The sequence below is a fragment of the Aulonocara stuartgranti genome (assembly GCF_965226115.1).
Source record: "Aulonocara stuartgranti genome assembly, chromosome: 19".
In the NCBI taxonomy this organism is placed as follows: domain Eukaryota; kingdom Metazoa; phylum Chordata; class Actinopteri; order Cichliformes; family Cichlidae; genus Aulonocara; species Aulonocara stuartgranti.
The window spans coordinates 30,900,118-30,925,286 of record NC_138955.1 but is presented as its reverse complement, the minus strand read 5'-3'; the positions used below and the strand labels follow the sequence as shown (position 1 = coordinate 30,925,286).

The 25,169-nt window shown below is 42.7% G+C and overlaps 1 protein-coding gene and 1 long non-coding RNA gene across 2 annotated transcripts in view; one reads left to right on the top strand and one right to left on the bottom strand.

The window, feature by feature from the left end:
• The window catches only part of gabrr2a (gamma-aminobutyric acid type A receptor subunit rho2a), a gene marked incomplete at its 5' end in the record, with an annotated part of 82,264 nt that extends 62,101 nt beyond the window's left edge, over positions 1 to 20,163 (top strand). The window contains 4 exons of the mRNA XM_082515770.1: positions 2,676 to 2,816; positions 5,478 to 5,630; positions 12,210 to 12,418; positions 17,788 to 20,163. Coding sequence (XP_082371896.1) covers positions 2,676 to 2,816; positions 5,478 to 5,630; positions 12,210 to 12,418; positions 17,788 to 18,123 — 839 coding nt within the window. The 3' untranslated portion in view covers positions 18,124 to 20,163. The remainder of the gene's footprint in view (positions 1 to 2,675; positions 2,817 to 5,477; positions 5,631 to 12,209; positions 12,419 to 17,787) is intronic.
• On the bottom strand, positions 5,537 to 24,107 carry LOC309695266. Its single transcript, XR_014273094.1, has 4 exons — positions 23,630 to 24,107; positions 20,158 to 20,243; positions 19,796 to 19,885; positions 5,537 to 5,625 (listed from the first exon to the last, which is right to left on the bottom strand). It is a non-coding gene; the product is annotated as an uncharacterized lncRNA (long non-coding RNA).
• Positions 24,108 to 25,169: the final 1,062 nt, after the last annotated feature.

The window sequence follows — 25,169 nt, the reverse complement described above, 5'->3', positions numbered from 1 at the left end:
TGCAATGTTGTCTCCCGGTAGTGCGATCCTTCAGTTCTGACTACCGTCCAACTGACATTCTGATATCGTTGCTGTATATCTTCGTGGTGTGGATCAGTGAATCGATGTCTCGTTCACTCCTGGCATACAGCTTGATTTCATCGATGTAGAGGAGGTGGCTGACAACTGCTCTATTTTGTAGTCGGGTTCAGACCTGTGAAGAACAGCAGTGGGGAATGGGCAACTCCTTGGTAGATCCCGCACTTGATGGTGACTTCGGCTATTGGTTTGAAGTTGGCTTCTAGTGCTGTTCACCACATCCCCACTGAGTTCCTGATGAAGACTCTTAGGATCCTGTTAATCTTGTATAGTTCTAGGCATTCCAGGATCCATGTGTGGGGCATCAAGTCATAGGCCTTGTAGTCAATCCAGGCAGTGCACAGGTTGGCCAGCCTAGTCTTGCAGTCTCAGGTGACTGCTCCATATACCAGGAGCTGGTGTTTTACGCCTCTGGTATTGGGGATCAGGACTGTCGGGCCATTCTCTGTGTTTCATCCCTTAGGAGCCTGTTCATTTTTGCTGCCAGATGCTCATGGAGTGCAATCAGCTTCTTCAGCCAGTAGGCATGAATCATGTCATGGCCTGTTGCTGTCCAGCAGCTAGATGTTTGCCACTGTAATGCTTACTGGACCCTGTTCAGGGAGTTTGCGGTGGTCTGCTCTTAGATCCACTAGCCACTGAGCATTGCCATTGTAGGTTGCATCCCTCTGACTTATGCTGTTCCAGTATTACTCTGTCTCCAGCCTTGGTGGTGCTGTTCTCATATTCTTCCCCTGCCATTGAGAGTACACCTTGGATGGTTTGGTGGAGTACAGCTGGTTTGTTCTCCTGCCCTCTATTTCTCTGGTATACCTCTTCAAGTAGTTGGCCAAGGCTGTGAGTCTTTGCTTGGCAGTTTCCAAGGCCTCAGGTATGGACTGCTTGCTGTACTTCTTCGGCACCTTCTTCATCACACCTTTCTGTAACGCCGATAGTTGGCCAACTTCCCTCTGTGCTAACTTGATCTTGGCTTCTAATCTCCTTCTCAATGTAGGGTACTGTTCCTTCTGGCTTTTCATCTTATAGCCAAGCATCTCACTGATTAATGCTGCTGTTGTGTAGATCAGCTGATTAGTCTCGATGATGGTTGCAGTAGGGATTGTACATAGTGCTGCATTCACATCTTCTAGTAGATCTTCAGAGGGTACTTCATGCAATCTTGGTAACCGGCTTCGTACGGTCCAGCTTTCCAGCTTTGCCATGATCCTATCTTTCAGGTCACTACTTCATACTTGGTGCCCAATCTTGGGTGGGGGTGATGATATCTCCCACCTGGCTCCCCCTTGCCATATCATTTGTGTTGCACCTCGTCGATCTCTATCTGTGAAACCAGTTCCTTCTTCTGAAAGTTGGAACACTAAGTTACTAGTTGTTTCACCATCAGTCTGGATGCTGGTTAGGGTTAGGGACCTCTGTGGCCAACAATAAACACCCCTCTAGCTCCACTGCCAGTCGGTGTTGTTTTCCGCCAATCACCACGCAGCTGTCAATCCTGCATCCTCGACCGAAGCTATTGGCTGAGTCTGTTTGAGTCTGTTTGAGTCTGTTTCGTTGGCGAGTGAATGGGCATTAATGAAGAAGCGCAGGCCACTCCTCTTACCCTGCTTTTTTTTCCAGATGTCTCCTCCGTCTACTAGGCCCCAGATTGAGGATGGTGACAGGACAGGACCAGGACCAGTAGTAGATTTGCATTACCACAAACAGGACAATGAAAACAGGAAAAATCCCACAAACTGCCATTTCTCATTATATAACTTCAGCAACAGCAAATTAATTATATTTAATACAAAAAATGTTGTCAGAAATCCCTGAAAGTGCAATCAAACTAGGCCAAGTAAATGCCATCCAGTGGATGTCTTGATTGTAGGATCCAAGGGTTCAAGTAACTGTGGCTCTGTGCATAAAAAACATAATTTTCCCTGTTATTTCTGCAATACTCTTCTTACTATCCAGAGATAGAGCTACCTGTGTACCTGGGCACCTTAGTACCCATGCAGGTACACTGCACCTTCAGCCTGTTCATTCCTTTATTTTTAAAGGCATCAAAAAGGCTGCCAGGAAAGCCAGCACACACTAGTGTCTCTATACATTACATCCTCTCATGTTTTAAATTTATCTGTGAACTATGCGAAGCTTCAAAATCTCAACAAAAGACAGTTAAGGAATTGCAACAGAAGACAGTTGCATTGTGTAGTAAATTTCTTGAGTACCACTTCAAACTGGCTCTTTTTTCAGTGGTACATTTTACATTTGCTGAAGAGACAGTGCTTGGCATAATATTTATAAATCCTGTCCAGCACTGCCTTAATAATACAATAAATACAATCCCTTACTAAGGTTGCTATAGCTCAGGCTATAGAGCAGATCATCTACTAATCAAATGGTTGGTACTACTCATATGTGGTATGAGTAGTTTTTTCATGTTATGTACATACTAATATATATTCTTCTGACAGTTTTAAGTTGCAGTTTCTTTACTTTTGATTTAGGTTGCTCCTCTGTTTTGTTTTGTTTTTCTTTTTTTTTTCTTAATGTAAAGAAATGGTTAAAAGTTCTACTGGCCAAGTCTAAGCTTATTACTGCATGGTGTTTTACAGATGCTTACACAGATGAAGACTTGATGCTGTACTGGAAGAGCGGAGATGAGTCCCTCAGCATTGATGATCGTATCTCCTTATCACAGTTTCTTATTCAGAAGTTTCATACCACATCTCGCTTGGCCTTCTATAGCAGCACAGGTATAAACACTTAACAAAAAATCATAAGTTCTTGATGCTTTTTAAATTATGTTTTTGTGTATCTATACAGCCTTGTACTTACTTACTGGGTACAGTCAACATATAACCTTTCCTTTAATTCCACCCTTAGGATAAATTCGGACCTTTTATATTGGCTGCTATGCTAGCATGGTTTTAAGGGGGAGGTTTTTAAAGAATCTGAAATCCTCAAATAGTCAAACTGAGCCTAAGTTAAACTCATTGAAAATGAAATCATTTATAACAGTAAATAATGAAAAGTAGAAACAACAACTTTAAGTTTACAGAGGTAGAAAGACATCATGGAATTAGCCGGTAATAACAAGTCAAATACAACTGTCAATCTGGTGGGACCAATACCAAGTCTGGACCACTACATGGAGTACAAATTATTATCATATCTTCATGTTTTTATGTTTCTTTATTTCATGCTTATCTAAATAAGCATATGGTTAGCCCTGCTAAGCCAGGTCTCAGTAAGCACGAGTAAACAACTGTCTTTCACCTCTCATGTTGATGTTACATCCTGTCTGAGATGGTTCCGTTTATTTTCCAGTGAGTGGACGTTTGCTTTGTTTAGTATAGCAATTCTTCTTGATACTTCGGAAATTAATGAGATGATGAAAAGCATAAACGAGTGTCTGAATAGCCTTGCAGGCCCGGTATCTTACCAGTGATACCTGTTATGGCAGATACCCTCTAAATTGGTGCACTGGGTTAAATTTTGGGGCCTGGACAGTAGACCTCAAAGTTCTGTTACTTTCAAAGGGCTAGAGTAACCTGTAAGACCTATTTATACCAAAAGGATTAATACTCAGAAATATACCTTTACTGTTTCACAAACGATTAAAAATGACTTTAATTACAGGATATCAAATTGAAACAATTTAGCAGGAGCAAAGCAAAAGCAGAATCAAATAATAATAGCAATCACAAGTCATTGAAATCACTTCATTGCATTTTTTCTTTTCCATGTAATACTTAATATACTTTTAATAATTACACAGCATTTGAACCTTCAGTCAGCTATGGATACAATATCTTAATGTTTCATTTGTTTCAGGTAATTCTACTTCAGGTAGATTGGTCATTAATACATTCTCATATGTACATCCATTTTAACACAATTCAAATATAGAGGAATACTCACTTTTTCTTAATAGAACTTATTTTTATTAAATTATACATTATAAAAATCAGACATTCTTTGGTGGCTCCTCCCCATCCTGCAAAACACACACACACACACACACACACACACACACACACACACACACACACACACACACACACACCTACCTCCTAAGGCTGTTTCTACACAGCCTCTCAGTTAGACCTGTCTTGGAATCATTTCATAGGTTGTATTGGCTTATTTGTTATATTTGTTCAACTTTAAAATACTTGCCAAGGTCGAAGCTTGATCACGTGGCTGTAGCTCAGGTGGCAGAGCAGGTTAGCCATTAATCAGAAGGTCGGTGGTTCGATCCCAGGCTGCATCCTGGCTGCATGCCAAATATCCTTGGGCAAGATACTAACCCCATGTTTGCCTACTGGTGGTGGTCAGAGGGCCCGGTGGCGCCTGTGTCCGGCAGCCTCGCCTCTGTCAGTGCGCCCCAGGGCAGCTGTGGCTACAATGTAGCTTGCCATCGCCAGTGTGTGAATGTGTGTGTGAATGACTGAATGTAGTGTAAAGTGCTTTGGGGTCCTATGGACTAGAAAAGCGCTATACAAATGCAGGCCATTTACCATTACAAGATCACTGCTCAAACTTAAGAATAAGGATGATTTACTAAACCACACAAAGAAACTCTGACTGGATGTTAAGCCTTTTCGTCCTGTCTCTGAGGTGATGAGAGGTAAGTCAGGGGGACTTCAATCTGTCTCTATCCCACCTTTCTTGATACAACCTATCTACAACCTATCCCCAGCATAAACTCTGAAGTTCTGCATTCTTTTTCAAGGCAGAAATGTTAGTGATAGTATTTCTGGATTTAAAAAAAAAAGGTATAGAAATTGTTTAACTACAATAAAGTTCAACTCACCAAATACGGATTGAAGAATTTGAAATAGCTGGCAAGAGCCACCCAGAGGGTGTGATTTTAAAAGCATCACTTTATTATTTGAAAAATACCTTTCTCAGAAACCCAGGAGACTCATCTTTATAAATGTCTTTTGCTGCTGAACATTCTAAATTTTGCTGCACAAATAACGAGCATTCAAACATTACATATTACATCTGTCTGAAAGTCTTTACACTGGTTAAGCACTTAGTTAAGCACTGATTTCATTTCATGAGTTTTTAAGCCAGTGCGTGGGTTTTATCAGATGTTTCTTGCGGATAACCAGTGCTTTATAATCGAGGAAGGCCCTGTGGATCTTCCAGCTGTTTTCTCGAAGAAGAAAAATATTTGGTTAGGCTGCTTTTTGTTTCTATCTGTCACCAGGCAGTTTTTATGTTATTAAGTTAGAGGGCAAAAGTCATACATTTTGTTGCAGTACTTTAGAGGAAATAAGAAGCAGAATTCTTCACTTCTTACATGTTACACCTACACATTTGACACCTCATGCAAAATCTTGACATTTCAGGTAAGGAAAGCTCTGACTGTTTTACCACTCTGAGAAGGTCTCTTGTTGTGTTTTCAGGCTGGTACAATCGTCTCTACATCAACTTCACATTGAGACGGCACATCTTCTTCTTCCTGCTGCAGACGTACTTTCCCGCCACACTCATGGTGATGCTTTCATGGGTGTCATTCTGGATTGACCGCCGGGCTGTGCCAGCCAGAGTCTCCTTGGGTAAAAAGAAAAAGAGAGAAAAAAGAAAAGAAACTCATATCAAATGTTCTTTGAAGAGGCTCTGCATGCCTGAGGAAAATCTGTCTCTGTGGAATGATGAAAGCTCGTTGTGACATAGCTCCACCAACTGGGAATACACACATACATGTGTCATCACACAAGCCTCCCACGCTATACCACGCTTACTTTTCTTTTGAATTATTTTCTGTATTGGGGCTGTTGCTGTACTTGTCACGCAGGCATCTGCTTTCCCCCTTACTTCTCTTATGGCTCAGCTTATCGCTCTTATTAAATTCAGTTGGTGGAGATGTTTTTATGTGACTGTTTGAAGGTCTGTTTTTTTCTTCTTTCTGCTTTGTGCATTTAATAATTTACAGCAGCAATTTAAATTTGAAAGTTGCTCAGGCAGTCCTTGGGCAGTCTATGCAGATGAAATTAACAGGTAGCTAATTCTGGTGTCTTTTCCTTTGAGAATTCTTTTAAGAGTACCTGACAAGTATGTTAAAAAAAAAAAAAAAGTAACACATAAAGCAGAAAGGTTGGTTCTCTACCTCCTATTAAATTGAAAAACAGCTCACTTACTGTCTCCAAAAGTTGATTCTGTTCATCTGGACGTAGCGTTTTCAGTGGGAGAAACGTTTCGTCATCATCCAGGTGACTTCTTCAGTCTCAGCTGACTGCAGGTTTCCCCAAATCTAATTGGGGAAACGTTTCTCCCGCTGAAAACGCTACGTCCAGATGAGCAGAATCAACTTTTGGAGATTTACTTACCTGGATGATTGAGCATGCATCAAGACGTTTTAACCCGCACTTACTGTCATTCAATGGATTTACCTACAGAATTTTATTTTAGCTCTTCAGCTAATATTGCCAACAATGACCAGTTTAACCTGCATTGGCTGCTTTGAATACATGCTGTGTGTTCAAATAAACACCTTTGGAATGCTAACACAACTTTTGAACAATTCCAGACCTTTTACCTGCTTAAAGACTTTCTCAGTCAGTTGTTTGATAACATTTAAGCCTCCAGAATTGGGGGGGGGGGCGTCTCACCTCTCAGTTAAAAGCTAAATGTAACCAATTTTTCATCCCATAACTGTAAACTGAATAGGTTTTGGTACACAGCTGGAAAAGTGCAAAAATGTACCAGTGTCTAAAATTATATGGTTCTAGCCAAAATTCTGCAGCCACCCAATTTTCTAGTGTACATGCTCCCCACCTCCTCACTTCATTAATGGAGTCATTCTACTGGACTCCCTACATTAATGAGCTTCTCAAACAAAATGATTTTTAATAAAATGGACTAGAGAATAACCTTTTTATTAACTTTACATGACATTTAAACTAAGCCTATTATGGATTTGATTCCCTTATAATAAATTAAATGTTAATAATGTTTCACTTAAATTAATCTTTAAAGACCTGTTTAACAAAGGACTTAAAAAGACAAAATATATACTCATTTTGAATAGGCTGTACATTTATCAGTTATCTATAATTGACGTCTTCATCTTCTAATATTCTCTTAATTTATAAAAAGAATTTCCAAATTCCCAGTCATGTCCTCTTGCTACTTGTTAATCTTTAAGAAATGTCCCCATGCCACACAAACAATGTCAGCGACTGCTGTATGCACCATTTCATTTGGTTCTGTGGCCAACAGAACCAAATGTACTGATATTATAACTTCAAATGAAAAACAAGATGGAAAAAAATCCAGACACGACCCAGCAAGAACTGTGCATGGTCAAGCTGTTTTAAGAAGCATTTTTCAATTCTATAAATATGGAGCTGTTAAAGATTGATACCATCAGTCGGAATGAACATGATAAGGTCTTTAAGCCACAGATGGTCCTTTTGAGAGATGAACTAACACACTACTAGTTTTGGTCTTTTTAAAACCAGGAAAACATGAAACAATTGCAAGCCTATCACTGAAGTGAAATGAGGCGAGCACTGTGTTGGATCTGAGGTTGCCGAACTCAATTCCTCACATTCCAAGCATGTAGGAGAAACTACTGTGACTTCACAGTATGCTTGGCAGACCAAATGTAGATAACATTGGTTCATTTTAAACAAATGAAAAGCAATGATTCATAGTTTAATGCGATTATACAGAAAATTGCTCATACTTTGCATGTGATCACCTGTAACACATTGGTCCTTTAAAGACATCTGGACTCATCCTGCTGTAAAAAAAATGGAGGTATTAGAAAAATGAAATGACATTCAGGTTGGCTCTCTCTCTTGCAGTAGAGTATCTCTTCCTGTTACAACACACACTGGTGTTTTTGTGTAGCTTATCTGCGTAGCCAATTTAATTAAAAACTCGCTAGCAGCATGGCCACTTCACTCGTCTCTCCTGCACTGTCTTGCTCACTGCTTCAGATGTTTAGTTAGTCCTTGACATCCTTGAGTAATAATGTGTGTTTGCACATTATTCCACACCAGTTGATTAATCAACCAAAGACCTAGACAGAATTTTAATTCATTCAAAAGCCTGACACTTAGCCTTGTCCACCCCAGCTGGAAAAATCAAACAACCAGTCTTATTTGTTGTTACCCATCATCCACCTAGGCTGAGGTTCTGTCCGAATTCTCAGACTTTGTCTCTGATTTATGGGGTCATATAATTGTTGGGGATTCTCTGTTTTCTTTTTATTATTATAGGGTCTTTACCTTACAATATAAAGTGTTTTGAGGGAAGTGTTATTGTGATTTGGCACTATATAAATTTAATTAAATTGAATTCTGTCACAGTCTGGCGAGAGCAGACTGTATGAATTGAGAAAAGGACCCAAAACGCAGACTCCAAGGAACAGGGAACAGAACTTGAAATGTTAACAAAAGGCGAGCCGTTTAATATGGCTGGTAGAAAAGGTACAAACAAAGGGCAAGGCAAACTGAAGCAAAATTAACACAAACCTAAACTGGGGAATCTAAACAAACAATAAGAAAAACCTAGACAAGAAACTTGGAAGCATGGCATGAACAACAGACAACCTGACAATCACACACTGAAAATAGAGGACTTAAATACACAGCAGGTGATTAGGGGAAGTGGGAACACATGGAGGAACAGCTGACTGACATGAGCCTAATGACAGGACAAGGGAAGTGAAACTAAATACAATGAACAAAGAACACACACGACTCCTTCAAAATAAAACAGGAAACATGAGACAGACATGATAATACAAACTTGATAACATAAGACACGCAGCATGAAACACGAAGGTTGAGGGGAAACTTAAATACAGGGGAAGAAAACACAAGGAGTCTAATAACCAAATGAACTTAGATAACCTAATGAACAAAATAAACTCAAACTTAAAACGCTGGGTCAAAAGACCCAGGATCATAACAGAGCCCCCCCTTCAAGGGCGGATTCCAGACGCCCAAAACCATGAACAAAGAAAAGAAGCAGCAAGAAAACAAACATGAAACAAAATCAACACAACCCACCCAGGGCGGGCGGTGGGGGTCCAGGATGGAGGGCCAGAAACAAAACAAAGAAACCGAAGCACTCAGTCCAAACACAAGGGCTTAAGAGTCCGAGACCCTGTTTCAGGAGGGCGACCATGATCTCGGCAGAAAAGGAGTTCATGGCACAGTAGTTCAGGTGGCCGACCTGGAGGCCGATGGCACAGTAGTCCATAGTTCAAGGGTTCAGGGGGCCGGCCATGTGGAAGGTGGCAGTGGCGAAGCAAGCATGGCTGGCCACACTCGGGTGGCTTGGCTCGTGGCCGGCGGCAACATGGACGAGACCTGTCGGGTGGCTTGGCTCGTGGCCGGCGGTGACGTGGACGAGACCTGTCGGGCGGCTTGGCGGGTGGTCGACGGCGTGGACGATAATCCTTGGATGGTTTGGTTGGTTTCCGTCGACAGGCTGTCCTGACAGGCTCCGGAAACAGCCGTGCTGGACCTGGACGTGGCTTGGCAGGTGGAAGGAGACAAGGCTGAGGCGTGGCAGGCACAGATAATGGCGCTGCAGGCGACGGCGTGGAAGCCGCAGGTGGCGGCGCTGCAGGCGATGGCGTGGAAGGATGCTGGGCGCGCTTGGCTGAACCTCCAGCTGGCACAACAGGACCAGGCGAGGCAGGGCCAGCAGGTGCGGAGACCTCTGGCTGAGGCGAGGCAGGGCCAGACGCAGCAGAGGCAGGACCAGGCGTAGCAGAGGCAGAGGCCGGACCCGACGAGGCTGAAGACTCTGACGAGGCCGGACCCGACGAGGCTGAAGACTCTGACGAGGCCGGACCAGGCGACGACGTGGACGGAGACACGGAGGCCGCAGCTAGTGTGGATGAAGACACATCAGCTGCAAACGTGGATGAGGCTGCTGGTGGAGCAGCTGGTGACTGAACGGGCCCCTCGGACCCTCCAACGGAGACAGGAAGCTGAACGGGCTCCTCGGACCCTCCAGCTGACGTGGCGTGAAGCTGGTGCGGTTCTCCTGAACCCCCAGCTGACGTGGCATGAGGCTGGACGGGCTCCTCGGGCCCTCCAGCTGACGTGGCATGAGGCTGGTGCGGTTCTCCTGAACCCCCAGCTGACGTGGCATGAGACTGGACGGGCTCCTCGGGCCCTCCAGCTCACATGGCATGAGGCTGGACGGGCAAAGCAGAAGCTGAAGCAGAAGCTGGACCAGGCGACAGCGAGGCAGCCGCAGGTGGTGGCTGGACGGGCTCCTCGGGCCCCCCAGCAGACACAGGAAAAGGCTGCACAAACTCCAACTCAGCCCCTGGCCCCAACCTGGCCTGGATCTCGGTCCCACAGTAGCTTAGCTGAGCCTCATGGCTAGCACTTCCAGTGCAAACAGTCTTATAATTTGGCTTCTTGGAAGCAAAGTTCATAGCATGATCAATACACTGGGATGCTAGGTAATTGTGCAGAGGGATAAGATATTCCGTGGAAGACTTGGCTGGTGATTTTTCAGTCTTAGTCATTTCATAAACATGCCCATGAACCTTTAAGGCAGTGTTTGTTCCAATATTGTCCTTAGAAAAAACGCGTGGATTCAGAATACAATCACCCACCTCATGTTGCTGTGAGCCGTGGTGACGACCTGGACGCCACCTCCTCCTGGAAGCCGTGGTCGTGGAGGCCGGCGCCGCTACGGCTGAGATGAATGTAGCGCTGGAAGCAGCCACCGGTTGAGGTGAGGAAAACGCAGCACTTGTCTGCTGCAGTGGCGACATGGACATGGAGACAGGCGGGAGACTCAACACGCCAACTTTAGCTCCTATAGCTGGCATAGGGAGGGCTGCGTCACAGAGGGGCTGGAGTAATTCAGTCTGCATGCTGGGGGGCTGCTTTGGCAACACGGTGCGGATGAAGCCGTGCAAATCCTCCGACAATCCCTCCATGTAAGCCGGGTATGCAGACAGAATCCGGTGCAGCTGAACTCTAACTGACTCCTTCTCACTCTCCTGTCTGCACGCAGAATAGATTTTCCACTGTCCATGGAGAATGGTCACACGAGTGCTGAACTCCCAAAAATCCTCAAAGATGTCTGCTGGGTCCATTCTGGTCAGGTCGTTCTGTCACAGTCTGGCGAGAGCAGACTGTATGAATTGAGAAAAGGACCCAAAACGCAGACTCCAAGGAACAGGGAACAGAACTTGAAATGTTAACAAAAGGCGAGCCGTTTAATATGGCTGGTAGAAAAGGTACAAACAAAGGGCAAGGCAAACTGAAGCAAAATTAACACAAACCTAAACTGGGGAATCTAAACAAACAATAAGAAAAACCTAGACAAGAAACTTGGAAGCATGGCATGAACAACAGACGACCTGACAATCACACACTGAAAATAGAGGACTTAAATACACAGCAGGTGATTAGGGGAAGTGGGAACACATGGAGGAACAGCTGACTGACATGAGCCTAATGACAGGACAAGGGAAGTGAAACTAAATACAATGTACAAAGAACACACGACTCCTTCAAAATAAAACAGGAAACATGAGACAGACATGATAATACAAACTTGATAACATAAGACACGCAGCATGAAACACGAAGGTTGAGGGGAAACTTAAATACAGGGGAAGAAAACACAAGGAGTCTAATAACCAAATGAACTTAGATAACCTAATGAACAAAATAAACTCAAACTTAAAACGCTGGGTCAAAAGACCCAGGATCATGACAGAATTCAGTTGTTAATAGTTTTGCAATTACAAGTGGTTGTGAGAGATCCAACAAATTTCTAAAACTCACACTTGTAAATTTACGATGTTAAAACACCTACTATCATTGTAGGTAATACACTATACAAGGCCACAACGCACTGATGTATTTTTATTATTTTCTAGTTATATTTAATTTAAAATGATGATTTTATTATCTTCAGCATATAATCAAATATCCAGCCTTGTCATGTCACATGCATTGCGTGGCAATGGTATTGAATCAGGGTAATGCTTTTACGCCTGCACTTTTAGCTATACATAAGATTAGCTCCCTGACTGAAGATAAAAAAGAATTATGCTGTAGTGTCTACAATGTAATATGAAAAAGATGCATGCTAAGATTCAAACATGTTTACTTTAGTAAAACTTTGTATCCTGTGTCCAGGCATCACCACAGTGTTGACCATGTCCACCATCATTACTGGAGTGAATGCCTCCATGCCCAGGGTCTCCTACATCAAAGCTGTGGACATTTATCTCTGGGTCAGCTTTGTCTTTGTCTTCTTGTCTGTGTTGGAATACGCTGCTGTCAACTACCTGTCCACTGTCCAGGACCGTCGAGAGCGCAAAATGAGAGAGAGAGTGCGGTCTCAGGTTTGTTTCACTGCACTGATAAATCAAAAGAGAAAGTAATGTAACTAAAAAGAGGTTAATTCATTCTACTCACAAGGCACACCTCAACTCCTTCAGCTGTATCAAATGGCAAAACCTCCAGACTCTCTTCCCGAGTCACTTCACTTACTACAATATCTGTCAGGGTTTCTGTTTTACAAGCAACACCTCAAGAGTGCCAAAGAAATAAAGACAGAAATAAAGAACAGAGAAACAGTGAGTGTTTGTGGCCAGCAGTTTGTTAGAGTTAGTGAAATTTGTGAGATCTCATCCCTGAATGATGTTTAACAGTTGAATTATACATTTAGGGAAACCAAAGAACCCTGGCTAGGTGGATGGCACAACACAGAAGAGCTATCTTGTCAGGCCAGGACTCCGCAGTCTATTTACACCTACAGGCCAGTCTTCCAGTGATGAGGATGTACACATCTTGGACAGGGAGAAACGCTGGTTGGAACAGAGTCAGGGAGGTCTTTAATGTTAGAAAGGGAACGAGCATCACTAAGCCGAGGAGGAGTCACCATCCTACAGTGCTGTGATTGCAGCTTTTTCCAAAGTATCTCTCCCCCCACCACACTCCCTGCCATTGCATTCGTGGTTCTCTGTGTCTGGCGCTGGGTTCTCGGGTGAGTACTGGCTCACTCCCAGCAGCTGCTTGGTGGGGCCTGGTCCCCCTGGCTCAGTTGGGCACCTCCCGGGGTGTGGAGGGCCCTTGGATCTCAGGTCTCTGGGCCCGGGGCTTGGTCTGCTCTGGCGTAGCAGTCTGCCTGCTGGAGCCTGTAGGCTCCTGTATGCTGCTCAGTAACATTCAATATTTATTATTTACTGTTACTGGTTTGTTGGTTGGTTGTTGCTGTGATTCCCCTACTCTGTTATTTTCTTTTTGCTTTTTTTTCCTTCAGCAGGTGATGGAGCAGATTTTTAGTGTCTTTTCTCTCTCTATCACTCTTCTCCTTTATTTTTCTTTCTATCTCCTTCTGTTAACTCAGGAGACAGACACATCTCTACTTTTAAGATTAGACCAAAGTGCCTTGAGGCAACTGTTGTTATGAATTGGCGCTATATTAATAAAACTGAATTGAACACCTTGTTCGAACATAAGAGTGTCCATAAATGCACGTGGCACCAGGATGCTGTAGGCCGCAGGTCAATGATCGATTTTGTAATCTTTCCACCAGACCTGCGACCATATGTTCTGGACACTCAGGTAAAGAGAGGGGCTGAGCTGTCAACTGATCACCACCTGGTGGTGACTTGGATCAGGTGGCAGGGGACGCTGGACAGACCCAGTGCACCTAAACGCGTAGTGAGGGTGTGCTGCGAACACCTACAGTGTGCACCTAATGACGTTAGATAGTCTTTCCAAAGCGATTTAAGTAAAACAAACATACATGTGTAAATTCATTCTGAACGATTCTCGTGTTTCCTCATTTTTCCAATCTCATAATATAGGGACGTGTTGGGTGCCCGGAAGCGTAATACAGTGGGGCAAAAAAGTATGTAGTCAGCCACCGATTGTGACAGAGGTCAGTAATTTGCACCAGAGGTACACTTCAACTGTGAGAGACAGAATGTGAAAAAAAAAAAAAAATCCATGAATCCACATGGTAGGATTTGTAAAGAATTTATTGGTAAATCAGGGTGGAAAATAAGTATTTGGTCACCTCAAACAAGGAAAATCTCTGGCTCTCACAGACCTGTAACGTCTTCTGTAAGAAGCTTTTCTGTCCCCCACTCGTTACCTGTATGAATGGCACCTGTTTGAACTCATCATCTGTATAAAAGACACCTGTCCACAGCCTCAAACAGTCAGACTCCAAACTCCGCCATGGCCAAGACCAAAGAGCTTTCGAAGGACACCAGGAAAAGTATTGTAGACCTGCACCAGACTGGGAAGAGTGAATCTACAATAGGCAAGCAGCTTGGTGTGAAAAAAATCAACTGTGGGAGCAATCATCAGAAAATGGAAGACATACAAGACCACTGATAATCTCCCTCGATCTGGGGCTCCACGCAAGATCTCATCCCGTGGGGTCAAAATGATCATGAGAACGGTGAGCAAAGATCCCAGAACCACACGGGGGGACCTGGTGAATGACCTGCAGAGAGCTGGGACCAAAGTAACAAAGGTCACCATCAGTAACACACTACAACGGCAGGGAATCAAATCCCGCAGTGCCAGACGTGTTCCGCTGCTGAAGCCAGTGCATGTCCAGGCCCGTCTGAAGTTTGCCAGAGAGCACATGGATGATACAGCAGAGGACTGGGAGAATGTCATGTGGTCAGATGAAACCAAAGTAGAACTTTTTGGTATAAACTCAACTCGTCGTGTTTGGAGGAAGAAGAATACTGAGTTGCATCCCAAGAACACCATACCTACTGTGAAGCATGGGGGTGGAAACATCATGCTATGGGGCTGTTTTTCTGCCAAGGGGACAGGACGACTGATCCGTGTTAAGGACAGAATGAATGGGGCCATGTATCGTGAGATTTTGAGCCAAAACCTCCTTCCATCAGTGAGAACTTTGAAGATGAAACGAGGCTGGGTCTTCCAACATGACAATGATCCAAAACACACCGCCCGGGCAACAAAGGAGTGGCTCCGTAAGAAGCATTTGAAAGTCCTGGAGTGGCCTAGCCAGTCTCCAGACCTCAACCCCATAGAAAATCTGTGGCGGGAGTTGAAAGTCCGTGTTGCTCGGCGACAGCCCCAAAACATCACTGCTCTCGAGAAGATCTGCATGGAGGAATGGGCCAAAATACCAGCTACTGTGTGTGCAAACCTGGTAAAGACCTATAGTAAATGTTTGACCTCTGTTATTGCCAACAAAGGTTATGTTACAAAGTATTGAGTTGTATTTTTGTTATTGACCAAATACTTATTTTCCACCCTGATTTACGAATAAATTCTTTACAAATCCTACCATGTGGATTCATGGATTTTTTTTTCACATTCTGTCTCTCACAGTTGAAGTGTACCTCTGGTGCAAATTACTGACCTCTGTCATCATTTTAGGTGGGGGAACTTGCACAATCGGTGGCTGACTAAATACTTTTTTGCCCCACTGTAGCAGAGGCCCCAGTCTGTGAGATCTTCAACGCACACCACCGGCAGAGCTGCAACAGCATTCCGAGGGAGACTGGGGACATTGAGTCCAAATGGACCATGTTCAGCATCTTCATTGAAGCTGCTGCATTTAGCTGCGGCCGCAAAGTGGTTGGTGCCTGTCGTGGTGGTAACCCCCAAACCAAATGGTGGACACCAGAAGTGAAGGGAGCCACCAGGCTGAAGAAGGAGTCCTATCAGGCTTGGTTAGCCAGTGTGACTTCGGAGGCAGCTGACAGGTACCGACAGGCCAAGTGGAATGCGGCTTGGGCAGTGGCTGAAGCAAAAACTCGGGTGTGGGAGGAGTTCGGAGAGGCCATCGAAAAAGACTTTGGGACTGCCTCGAAGAGATTCTGGCAAACCGTCAGGCGTCTCAGGAGGGGAAAGAGGTGCTCTACCTGCACTGTGTATAGTGCTGGCGAAGCGCTGCTGACGTCGACTGAGAAAATTGTCGCGCGGTGGAAGGAATACTTCGAGGACCTCATTAATCCCTCTGACATGTCTTCCGAGGAGGAAGCAGAGTCTGGGGATGAGGGGAATGACCCGCCAATTTCCGGGGGCGAGGTCACTGAGGCAGTTAAACAACTCCTTGGTGGCAGAGCCCCTGGTGTGGATAAGGTCCACCCCGAGTTCCTGAAGGCTCTGGACGTTGTAGGGTTGTCCTGATTGACACGCCTCTACAATGTTGCGTGGAGATCAGGGGCAGTACCCCTGGACTGGCAGACGGGGGTGGTGGTCCCCATCTTTAAGAAGGGAGACCGGAGGGTGTGTTCCAACTACAGGGGAATCACACTCCTCAGCCTCCCTGGGAAAGTCTATGCCAGGGTGCTGGAAAGGAGAATTCGTCCACTAGTCAAACTTCAGATACAAAAGGAACAATGCAGTTTTCGCCCTGGTTGCAGAACACTGGACGAGCTCTTTATCCTCTCAAGGATACTTGAGGGCGCATGGGAGTTTGCCCAACCAGTCTACATGTGTTTTGTGGACTTGAAGAAGGCATTCAACCGTGTCTACGGGATGCTACGGGAGTATGGGGTGTCTGGTCCATTGCTACGGGCCATTCGATCCCTATACAACCTTTGAAAGAGCTTGGTTCGCATTGCCGGCAATAAGTCAGACTCATTCCCGGTGGGTGATGGGTTCCGCCAGGGCTGCCCTTTGTCTCCGGTTCTGTTCATAATTTTTATGGACAGGATTTCTAGGCGTAGCCAAGTGGCGGAAGGCTTTCACTTGGGTGGCCTCAGAATCTCATCTCTGCTTTTTGCAGATGATGTGGTTCTGTTGGCTTCATTGGGTGATGGCCTCCAGCTTGCACTGGAACGGTTTGCAGTCGAGTGTGAAGCAGCGCCGTGGTTCTCAGACGGAAAAGGGTGGAGTGCCCACTCCGGGTCGGGGATGAATTCCTGCCCCAAGTGGAGGAGTTCAAGTATCTCGGGGTCTTGTTCGCAAGTGATGGGAGAAGGGAGCCGAAGATCGACAGATGGATTGATGCTGCGGCTGCAGTGATGCGGACGCTGCACCGGTCCTTCATAGTGAAGAGAGAGCTGAGTGTAAAAGCGAAGGTCTCAATTTACCAGTCGATCTATGTCCGTACCCTCACCTATGGCCACGAGCTGTGGGTAATGACCGAAAGAACGAGATCGTGGATACAAGCGGCGGAAATGAGTTTCCTCCGAAGGGTGGCTGGCCTCTCCCTTAGAGATAGGGTGAGAAGTTCAGCCAACCGGGAGGGGCTCAGAGTAGAGCAGCTGCTGCTCCTCCACATCGAAAGGAGCCAGCTGAGGTGGTTCGGGCATCTGACAAGGATGCCTCCTGCAGACCCAGGACACGCTGGAGAGATTATATCTCTCGGCTGGCCTGGGAACGCCTTGGTGTTCTCCCGGATAAGTTAGAGGAGGTGGCTGGGGAGAGGGAGGTCTGGGCTTATCTGCTTAGGCTGCTGCCCCCGCGACCCAGCCCCAGATAAAGTGGAAGAAGATGGATGGATGGATGGATGGATGAATTTAAACAAATGGCACTGTGCTGTACTGAGAGCTTTTAAAGCAGAAGTTTGAACGACACAATCCTTTCTGATAACAGTAGCTGAAATGAATAAGATTGGCACATTTACAAGACAGCTATCATTCATGCAGTGATCTTCAAAAAATCTGTGTTCCAGCTGCTCTGTCCTGGAGCAAAGATGAACTGTTGATATGTGGTGATGTTGCATGCAATAATGACTTCAGTTGTATTTCTTCCCTGCCAGTCACTGCCCTGTACCTGTGGTATTTCCCAAACACGAACCATGACCATGTTGGATGGCACCTACAGTGAAGCTGACACCAATAGTTTGGCTGGCTACACTGAAGAGCCCATAGTACCTGAGGAAGTACAGGCAGACATGCACGAGGTTTCTGATAAACCTGATCATATGGTGGTACACCTGTCAGTGAGTAGTGAGTCCACAACAACGAAGAAGAAGAAGAGCCTTCGTGCCCTCAACATCATCCAGAACACGCATGCCATTGACAAATACTCCCGAATGATTTTCCCTGGTTCATACATCTTCTTTAATCTTATCTACTGGTCAGTATACTGCTAAACAACACTGTCAGTCAAGACTGAGGCCAGTGGGGACATTAGCATACACAGATAGTATGAATACTACATCAGTGAGACAAGGGACTAATTCTGAGTGCTGTTGTGCTGCTAAATCATTATAATGAAGGACATGAGCAAAACATGTCTTAAATGTTTCCAATGTGACTATGGGATGTCAATCAGTTAAAAAAAACAAAAGATATAAATTCTGTTCCAAACCACTGATGCTAATTCTTGTCGTCTCTTTTAGCTTTGTCAGTTGTCAGCTGCTATTGAAAAGGTCTTTGTACAAATTACTGCTATTCCTGGTATGATGAAGAAACCGTATATTTTGTATTTTAATTGTATAGATAAAGATACAGTGTATAGTGTCTGTATTTATGCCGTGAGGTATTGATTGTTTATTTATATTTATTGTTTTGATTTTTAACAATCATAAAATGAAAGTCACAATGAGGTGCATTGTTAATCATGACTCAGTTATTTTCATATATATATGATAGATAAATAATGAACTCTGATCATATTTGTAAGACAGTTATTTCAGCTAAAATGATATTCTGACCTAAGATTGAGGAACACACATTAAGAGTTCTCCGAGGTTACTCTGTTAGTATGCGCATCATCTTAAAGGCGAATAAGTGCTTTTGCTTTAACATGGATACCTGCTTCTATTTTGCTGCTGTCAGTTTCAGCATTTTCATTATATGCTGTATAGAGTTCTAGAAACAAATATGGGAACAGCTCAAATGTTTTTGTGAAGAATGGCTTCTAAAAATATGAAAGAAATTGATTAAATACAAAGTGAAGCTGATGAATGTCAATATAGTAACATTAGTGGAAAATAATACATAATCATAAAGTTTTCTCTGTAAAAGAAATCAAGAAACTCAGGATTCATGCCGTGGAGAACAATACTATGTATACCAAAGTTTCTTGTAATGTAACCATAACTGCAGAGATATTTCACTTACCTAGGACACTTGAACTAAAATTCAACGTACTAGTAACACATGACAAAGATCAAAGGTCTGTTAGTCAGTATTAGAAGTTGGGCTGATCATATAATGGCTAACTCAACAGTAACTCAGCTGTTAGCATCTTGCTGGTGATTGATCAACACAATCACATAAAAAAAACAATCAATTCTCAAAAGACAGAAATATGTGGATATGCGCAGCAATGGGTTTGTTTCAATAATGTGAATAATTATTAGTCTGCATGGTTCAGAGCAAAGATTTGGTCTGCTGCTATTTTTAACACTTCTTTAGTCTGAAAGCCGCAGTCTGGCAGGACTTATTTACAATTTTTTACACTCTTTTAAATAAAATTAAAATGTAAAAAATATTTGGATGGAAACAGGCAAGTTCCAGAATTTTTCATGTGCACAGGCTGTGGTGGGAAGTTAAAAATACAAAGTGGTTGAAAATACAGCTAGTTCTAATGATTTTAAATGTTCAAACTCCTGCCTCCATACGTAAGGTTTAGAAGTAGTGCTGTCAGTGTTAATAAATGTTAATAACGAGATTAACGCTGACAGCACTATTTAGAAGACATGACTGCCTCATAAGAGTACATTAGCTGAATTGAAGCTCAAGTTTCAGCAACAAGGTAACTGAGCTAATAACATATGCTCTGGTTAATTTTTTTTCCACATTTTCCTTAAAACTCACCATTTCAGTGAGGTCAACAGACCAGTAGGTAGTAAACCTAATCACTGTGAGGCATATGAAGTGGTGTCCATTCTTAGCCAGTCATCATCACTGTTGAAAGGAAGGTGTGTTCAATTAGCACAGTGATGGATACTCATTCATCTAACAATATAGACCGGTAATGTTTCTATTATTTAGTATATTCTAGCCAAAAGTGATGGAATGGGAGAGGTTTAAATGGGCCCAGCTTCGGCTTTACAAGTTTCAGAAAACATGGCATCAAAAAGGTCATCATAAACCAGAAGTTTTTAGAAGACACCTCTGAAAAACATTGTTCTACAATTTAGATAAAAGGATAAAAATCAATTTTGGATGCCGATTACCTTCAGACCCTCAGATGACACTGAATTAAGAACAGGTATCATTCTATCGTGAACTGCATAGGCTCAGGAGCACCTCCAGAAATCATCTGTGAAGACAGTTTGATGGCTGTAGATTAAAACTCTGTTATACAAAGAAAAATTGACTTAAACAAAGTGGAAAACACTTCTGTAATAAGACAAACTAAAATTTGAAATTGTTTTTGGAAAACAGAATTGGGCACTTGCTCCTCTGGACTAAACAGGAGAGGGACCATCTGCCTTTCTATCAGAACTCAGTTTAAAGCCTCCATCTCTGATGGTATGGGGAGCAACTTATGTACCATCCAGAGTATGGCTTCAGGGAAGGGTTTGCATATTTCAGTAAAACCACATACTGCATCTCTTCCAGCAGCATGGCCTTGTACTAGAAGCATCTGGCCACCAACTGAAAAACATTTGGTGTGTCTTGAAATGAAAAACATGAGAAAAAAGACCCAGGACTGTTGAGCAGCTAGAATAATCTATCAGGCTACAATGGGGCAACAATATTTCTCTCCCAAAAGAGCAAGATCTCCTCAGTTCCCAGACGTTTATAGACTGTTACCAAAACACGAGCGTAGTGCACCTCAGGAGGTAGTGCAGGTCATCTGCTAATGGTGGTTCAGTCCCTGGCTGCTCAGTTGACATGCAAAGTATCATTGAGCCAGAAACCCTAAACTACTTTCTGATGCAATTATTGGAGTGTGACTGTTAGAAAGCACTTAGGTGTAGAAAAAAGGTGCTGGTGTGAATGAGATAAGTTGTACAAAGCACCTTGAGGATCTTTGGGTTCCCCAACACACACCACTGGACGCAAGTCTCTGGTTATGCTTGTCCAAAGGTGATACTAGACCAAACCCAGTTCGCTCAGTTTTATTAACTGTCAGAGCTACAGTGACTGCCAATCAAAGTCAGCACCAACCACACCTCAGTGCCAGCTTACCAAGTGTGCACATAAATAGAAGAACATAGCAAAATAGAAATGGCCTCCTCTGGTACTGCCCCTGAACCCTCCATTCCACAAAGACCAGTCGTACTAAACATAGTCCCAACTATTATCGAATTTAAAATTAGCTATTTTTTTCCTTCTTAAAAATTGTACATTTTCTACGTTTCAACATTTGATGTATTTTCTATGTTCTGTTGCGATTAAAAGATGGGTTTGTAACATTTTCAAATTGTTGCATTTTATTTAAAATTTACATTTAATACAGCATCTCAAATGTTTTCAGAACTGCTGTTATATTTAAAGTTGTGTTTAAAGCCACATGTGACTTGGGATTATGTTTTGTAAACTGCTGCAATTGCAATCAATACTATGGGTAAAAAAGGAAACTACCTACCTCTTCTGGTGTCATGTTTTCTAAAACATCATGTTTCTCAAGCATTGTCGTTTCTGTATGAAGATAACCACACATTTATGTATTTCTAGCCACCGGTTTTCTGGAACCACTTTCACTCAGCAGGGATTCAAGGTGTGTCTGACCAGTCTGCAGATTCAGATGTGAAACACTGATGCCCTGTACTTCTTCCTGCTGTGTTCACATGTTTCCTGACTTTTTATTTTGTTATGCAGTTCAACAAAGTGAAGTGTTAAAAACACACAATTCTGCAGTGATTACGGGGTGTAAACGGACTCACGCGCAGACCAGGGATCCTTGCAAAGAAGACAGTGAATTTATTTACAAAAGACACCAGGTGATAATATGCACACGTGCAAGAGGGGGGAAGCGGGGAGGTCCAGGGCTCCAGGCAGAGGTGGGACCAAGTCATTGTTTTGCAAGTCTCAAGTAAGTCTCAAGTCTTTATCCTCAAGTCTCAAGTAATGTCAGGCAAGTCAGAGTCGAGTCTCAAGTCACTGGTGTAAAAGTCCGAGTCAAGTCACAAGTCTGAAACTTTGAATTTCAAGTCCTTTCGAGTCTTTAAAAAAAAAAAAAAACAACGAAAAAATAATGTTGCAGTTATGCTAAATGTAAATGTTAGACCATGTAATTTTAAAATCTGTGTTTTTCTCAACACATGACAAAATAGTGAACTTAGAAAATATACACAAATTGTGAAATTGCACCTCTTTAAAATGCAGCTCAATTAAACCTAGCTCCAAGAATAATTTTCACCGACAGTTCTGAGATAAGCTGCATGTCATTCTTGGATGCGGTTGTAGGACCAGCTTTAAAATCGCATGACAAAAATATCATACACATTTATAAAAAAAAAAAAAAAAAAAAAAAAAAAAAAAAAACACTGCATCACCAACGTAGCCTGGACAACATTTGCTAGTTAGATGAAGTCAGCTATCTCATCGTAGCATATTTATATGCATATTTATAATCATACGGTTCTTGGAGTGAGTGCATACACTCATGAAGTTTAGTAACTTCAGGTCACTGCAACAAGCCCAGGTACAGTTTACCGACGGATGGGTGCAGGACCTTGAAATGCACCGTGTAGAACGAAAGACCATCGTACGTATCATAAGTTTACCAGTCTCACAAATCGTCGTCATAAATACACATTCCTTAACCGTTTATTAATAGGACCTTTGAGCTCAACGGTAATTAATTAGCAGTGGAAATAATTTCTGGTAGCATCACAGAAATGTAGCAGTGACAACAATATTGTATGCTGTAATCGTACTGGACAATTAGTGATACAAAACAACTGTTCTATCCTGTGAATAAAAGTATATGTTTTTGTCAATGTACCATAATAACAGAAGCGAAACGCAATATTGTGTCAGGACAATTCACTATTTATGCACAATAAATAAAGGAGCATAGCGCGACAATTTCTGTTCAGCGCCAGACTTGCTTGTAACCTATATCACCAATTATGTTATGAAAATGACGTATTAAGTACTAAAAAACACTGACCTTCGTGTAAATGCTTGGAGCAGACTAACCTGTGAGCTGGAGGGTTCTGGGATGTTATATTTGATCTTTGAATGGCTGTGATCCAGGCCATCCGTCGCCTCTTTGTTACTTCGGAAACATGGCTCGAACAATTTCTCTTCAACGACGTAATCCGATAACAACCGATCTCTTTACCCGTCGGCTTCCCGTGGCTGTCATGCGACCGGCTATTGCAGTTAATAATACAACAGCTTCTTGACATTTTTGTGTTTCTTTTTATCGCTGTATAACTGATTTTAATTGAAAGCCTGCATGCGCTAGTACCGCTTGCCACGAGTTCCCAGAATCCTTTGCGGTTCTACCCGTGAATGACGTCACATTTTCAATCTCTATATAATATGCATGTTAAATTTTATATTTGGGGTGAAATATCAAGTCTTTTCAAGTAAACCGGTTCAAGTCCAATTCAAGTCCCAAGTCATTGGTGTAAAAGTCCAAGTCAAGTCACAAGTCTTAGAACATTTTTTCAAGTCAAGTCTAAAGTCATAAAATTAATGACTCGAGTCTGACTCGAGTCCAAGTCATGTGACTCGAGTCCACACCTCTGGCTCCAGGGTCCGTGAGGGATCGAACAGACTCCAAACGTTTCCAAATTTCTCTCCTCTCTCCACCACAAGGTCGTACACGCCACACACTCGCTCGCAGGCGGGTCCGGGAAAGATCTGTACACAGAAACTCCAGTTAGAAACAGACTGACAGAAAGCAACTCACAGATTCTAATTTTCTGACTGCAGGGGGACTGCCGCTGACAGCTCAACGATCCAGCGACGAGTAGCACAGTGCTGCCATCTTAAGTAGGGCTCGGGATTACGAAGATAGGCAGCAGGTGTGGAGATGGCAGGTGCGTGGGCCAGGGGCGGGAGCCCATAATGAGCACCAATGAGCATAATGAGCTGATCGTGCAAACAGTTCTTTTAGCCCGTTCTAATTTAATCACATCATGCCGAGATGATATTTGACAGTTGCTGGATTTTTCAAAGAATGTATGTATGTAAAGTACAAAGTTTGTTTGTTTGTTGTTTGTTTGTTTGTTTGTTTGTTTTTTTGGGGGGGGGGGGTTATATTTAATAATACATTTATACGTCAAACAAATATACTGTGACAAATTTTTTCAAATCCACCAATTTTATCCTATGACAGCATCAGTAATTCAAAATTTAATTAAGTTGAGTGACAAATGACATGTCCACAGTAAAGCTTTATTCATATCGATCGTAACTGTATAGATATTTATGTTTTTATTTGGAAGCTGATCCTGTATCATTAATAAACATGAAGCCTGTGACTGAAATGCTCTGTACACATGAGTTGTTACTATTTTTTTGGATATATTAAACACATTAACTCACTAAATCCTCTCATGTAAAATTGCAGTAATCCATATTTTATGTTAGCTCTATAGAGCTTATTGTATTGAATGATATTTATGTCATAATGTATGTGCAAGTAAAAAAAGCATAATTCAAGCAAATAATTTCATGTCACAAATGCAAGCAATTGCCTAAGCTTGACTACTTTATCTATTCTGTAGCAATCTTTAGCATAATCTTTACTTATATACTTTACTTATATACTTATATACCATGCATTTTAATGAATTTAAAACATGATAAAGTAAACAAAAGACAGAACGCTTTTTCTTAAACAAGTGGAGAGCTCAATGTTTAGGAAAAATACAGTTTTTCTCTATTTAAATTAATGCCACTTGAAATTTAATAACATTATCAACAGTGTATCAAGAATATCATTTTTGATCTTTCCACACATACGTGTAAAAAAAACTCATGCGCAGTTTGGAATCAGACCTGTATGAGTCATACATTTCTTATCCTCTGGAGGGCGTCCACATGTCAACTAAACAAGAGGGGAATTTAAAAAGTGGCCATGTATTTGTTTGCACTCTTTTCCTCTCTTGTGTGTTGTGTTTTTCTACATGTACAGCACTTCTGTCTGCCCCCATGTTCCCGTATTTTAGAAAGATGTCATACTGCCTTAGAGATGTCTTTAAGATTTGAACCAAAATTAAAATGAGCAATCTTAAGAACACAAAATACTTGCTTTTAATGTAAACTTGAGATGTCC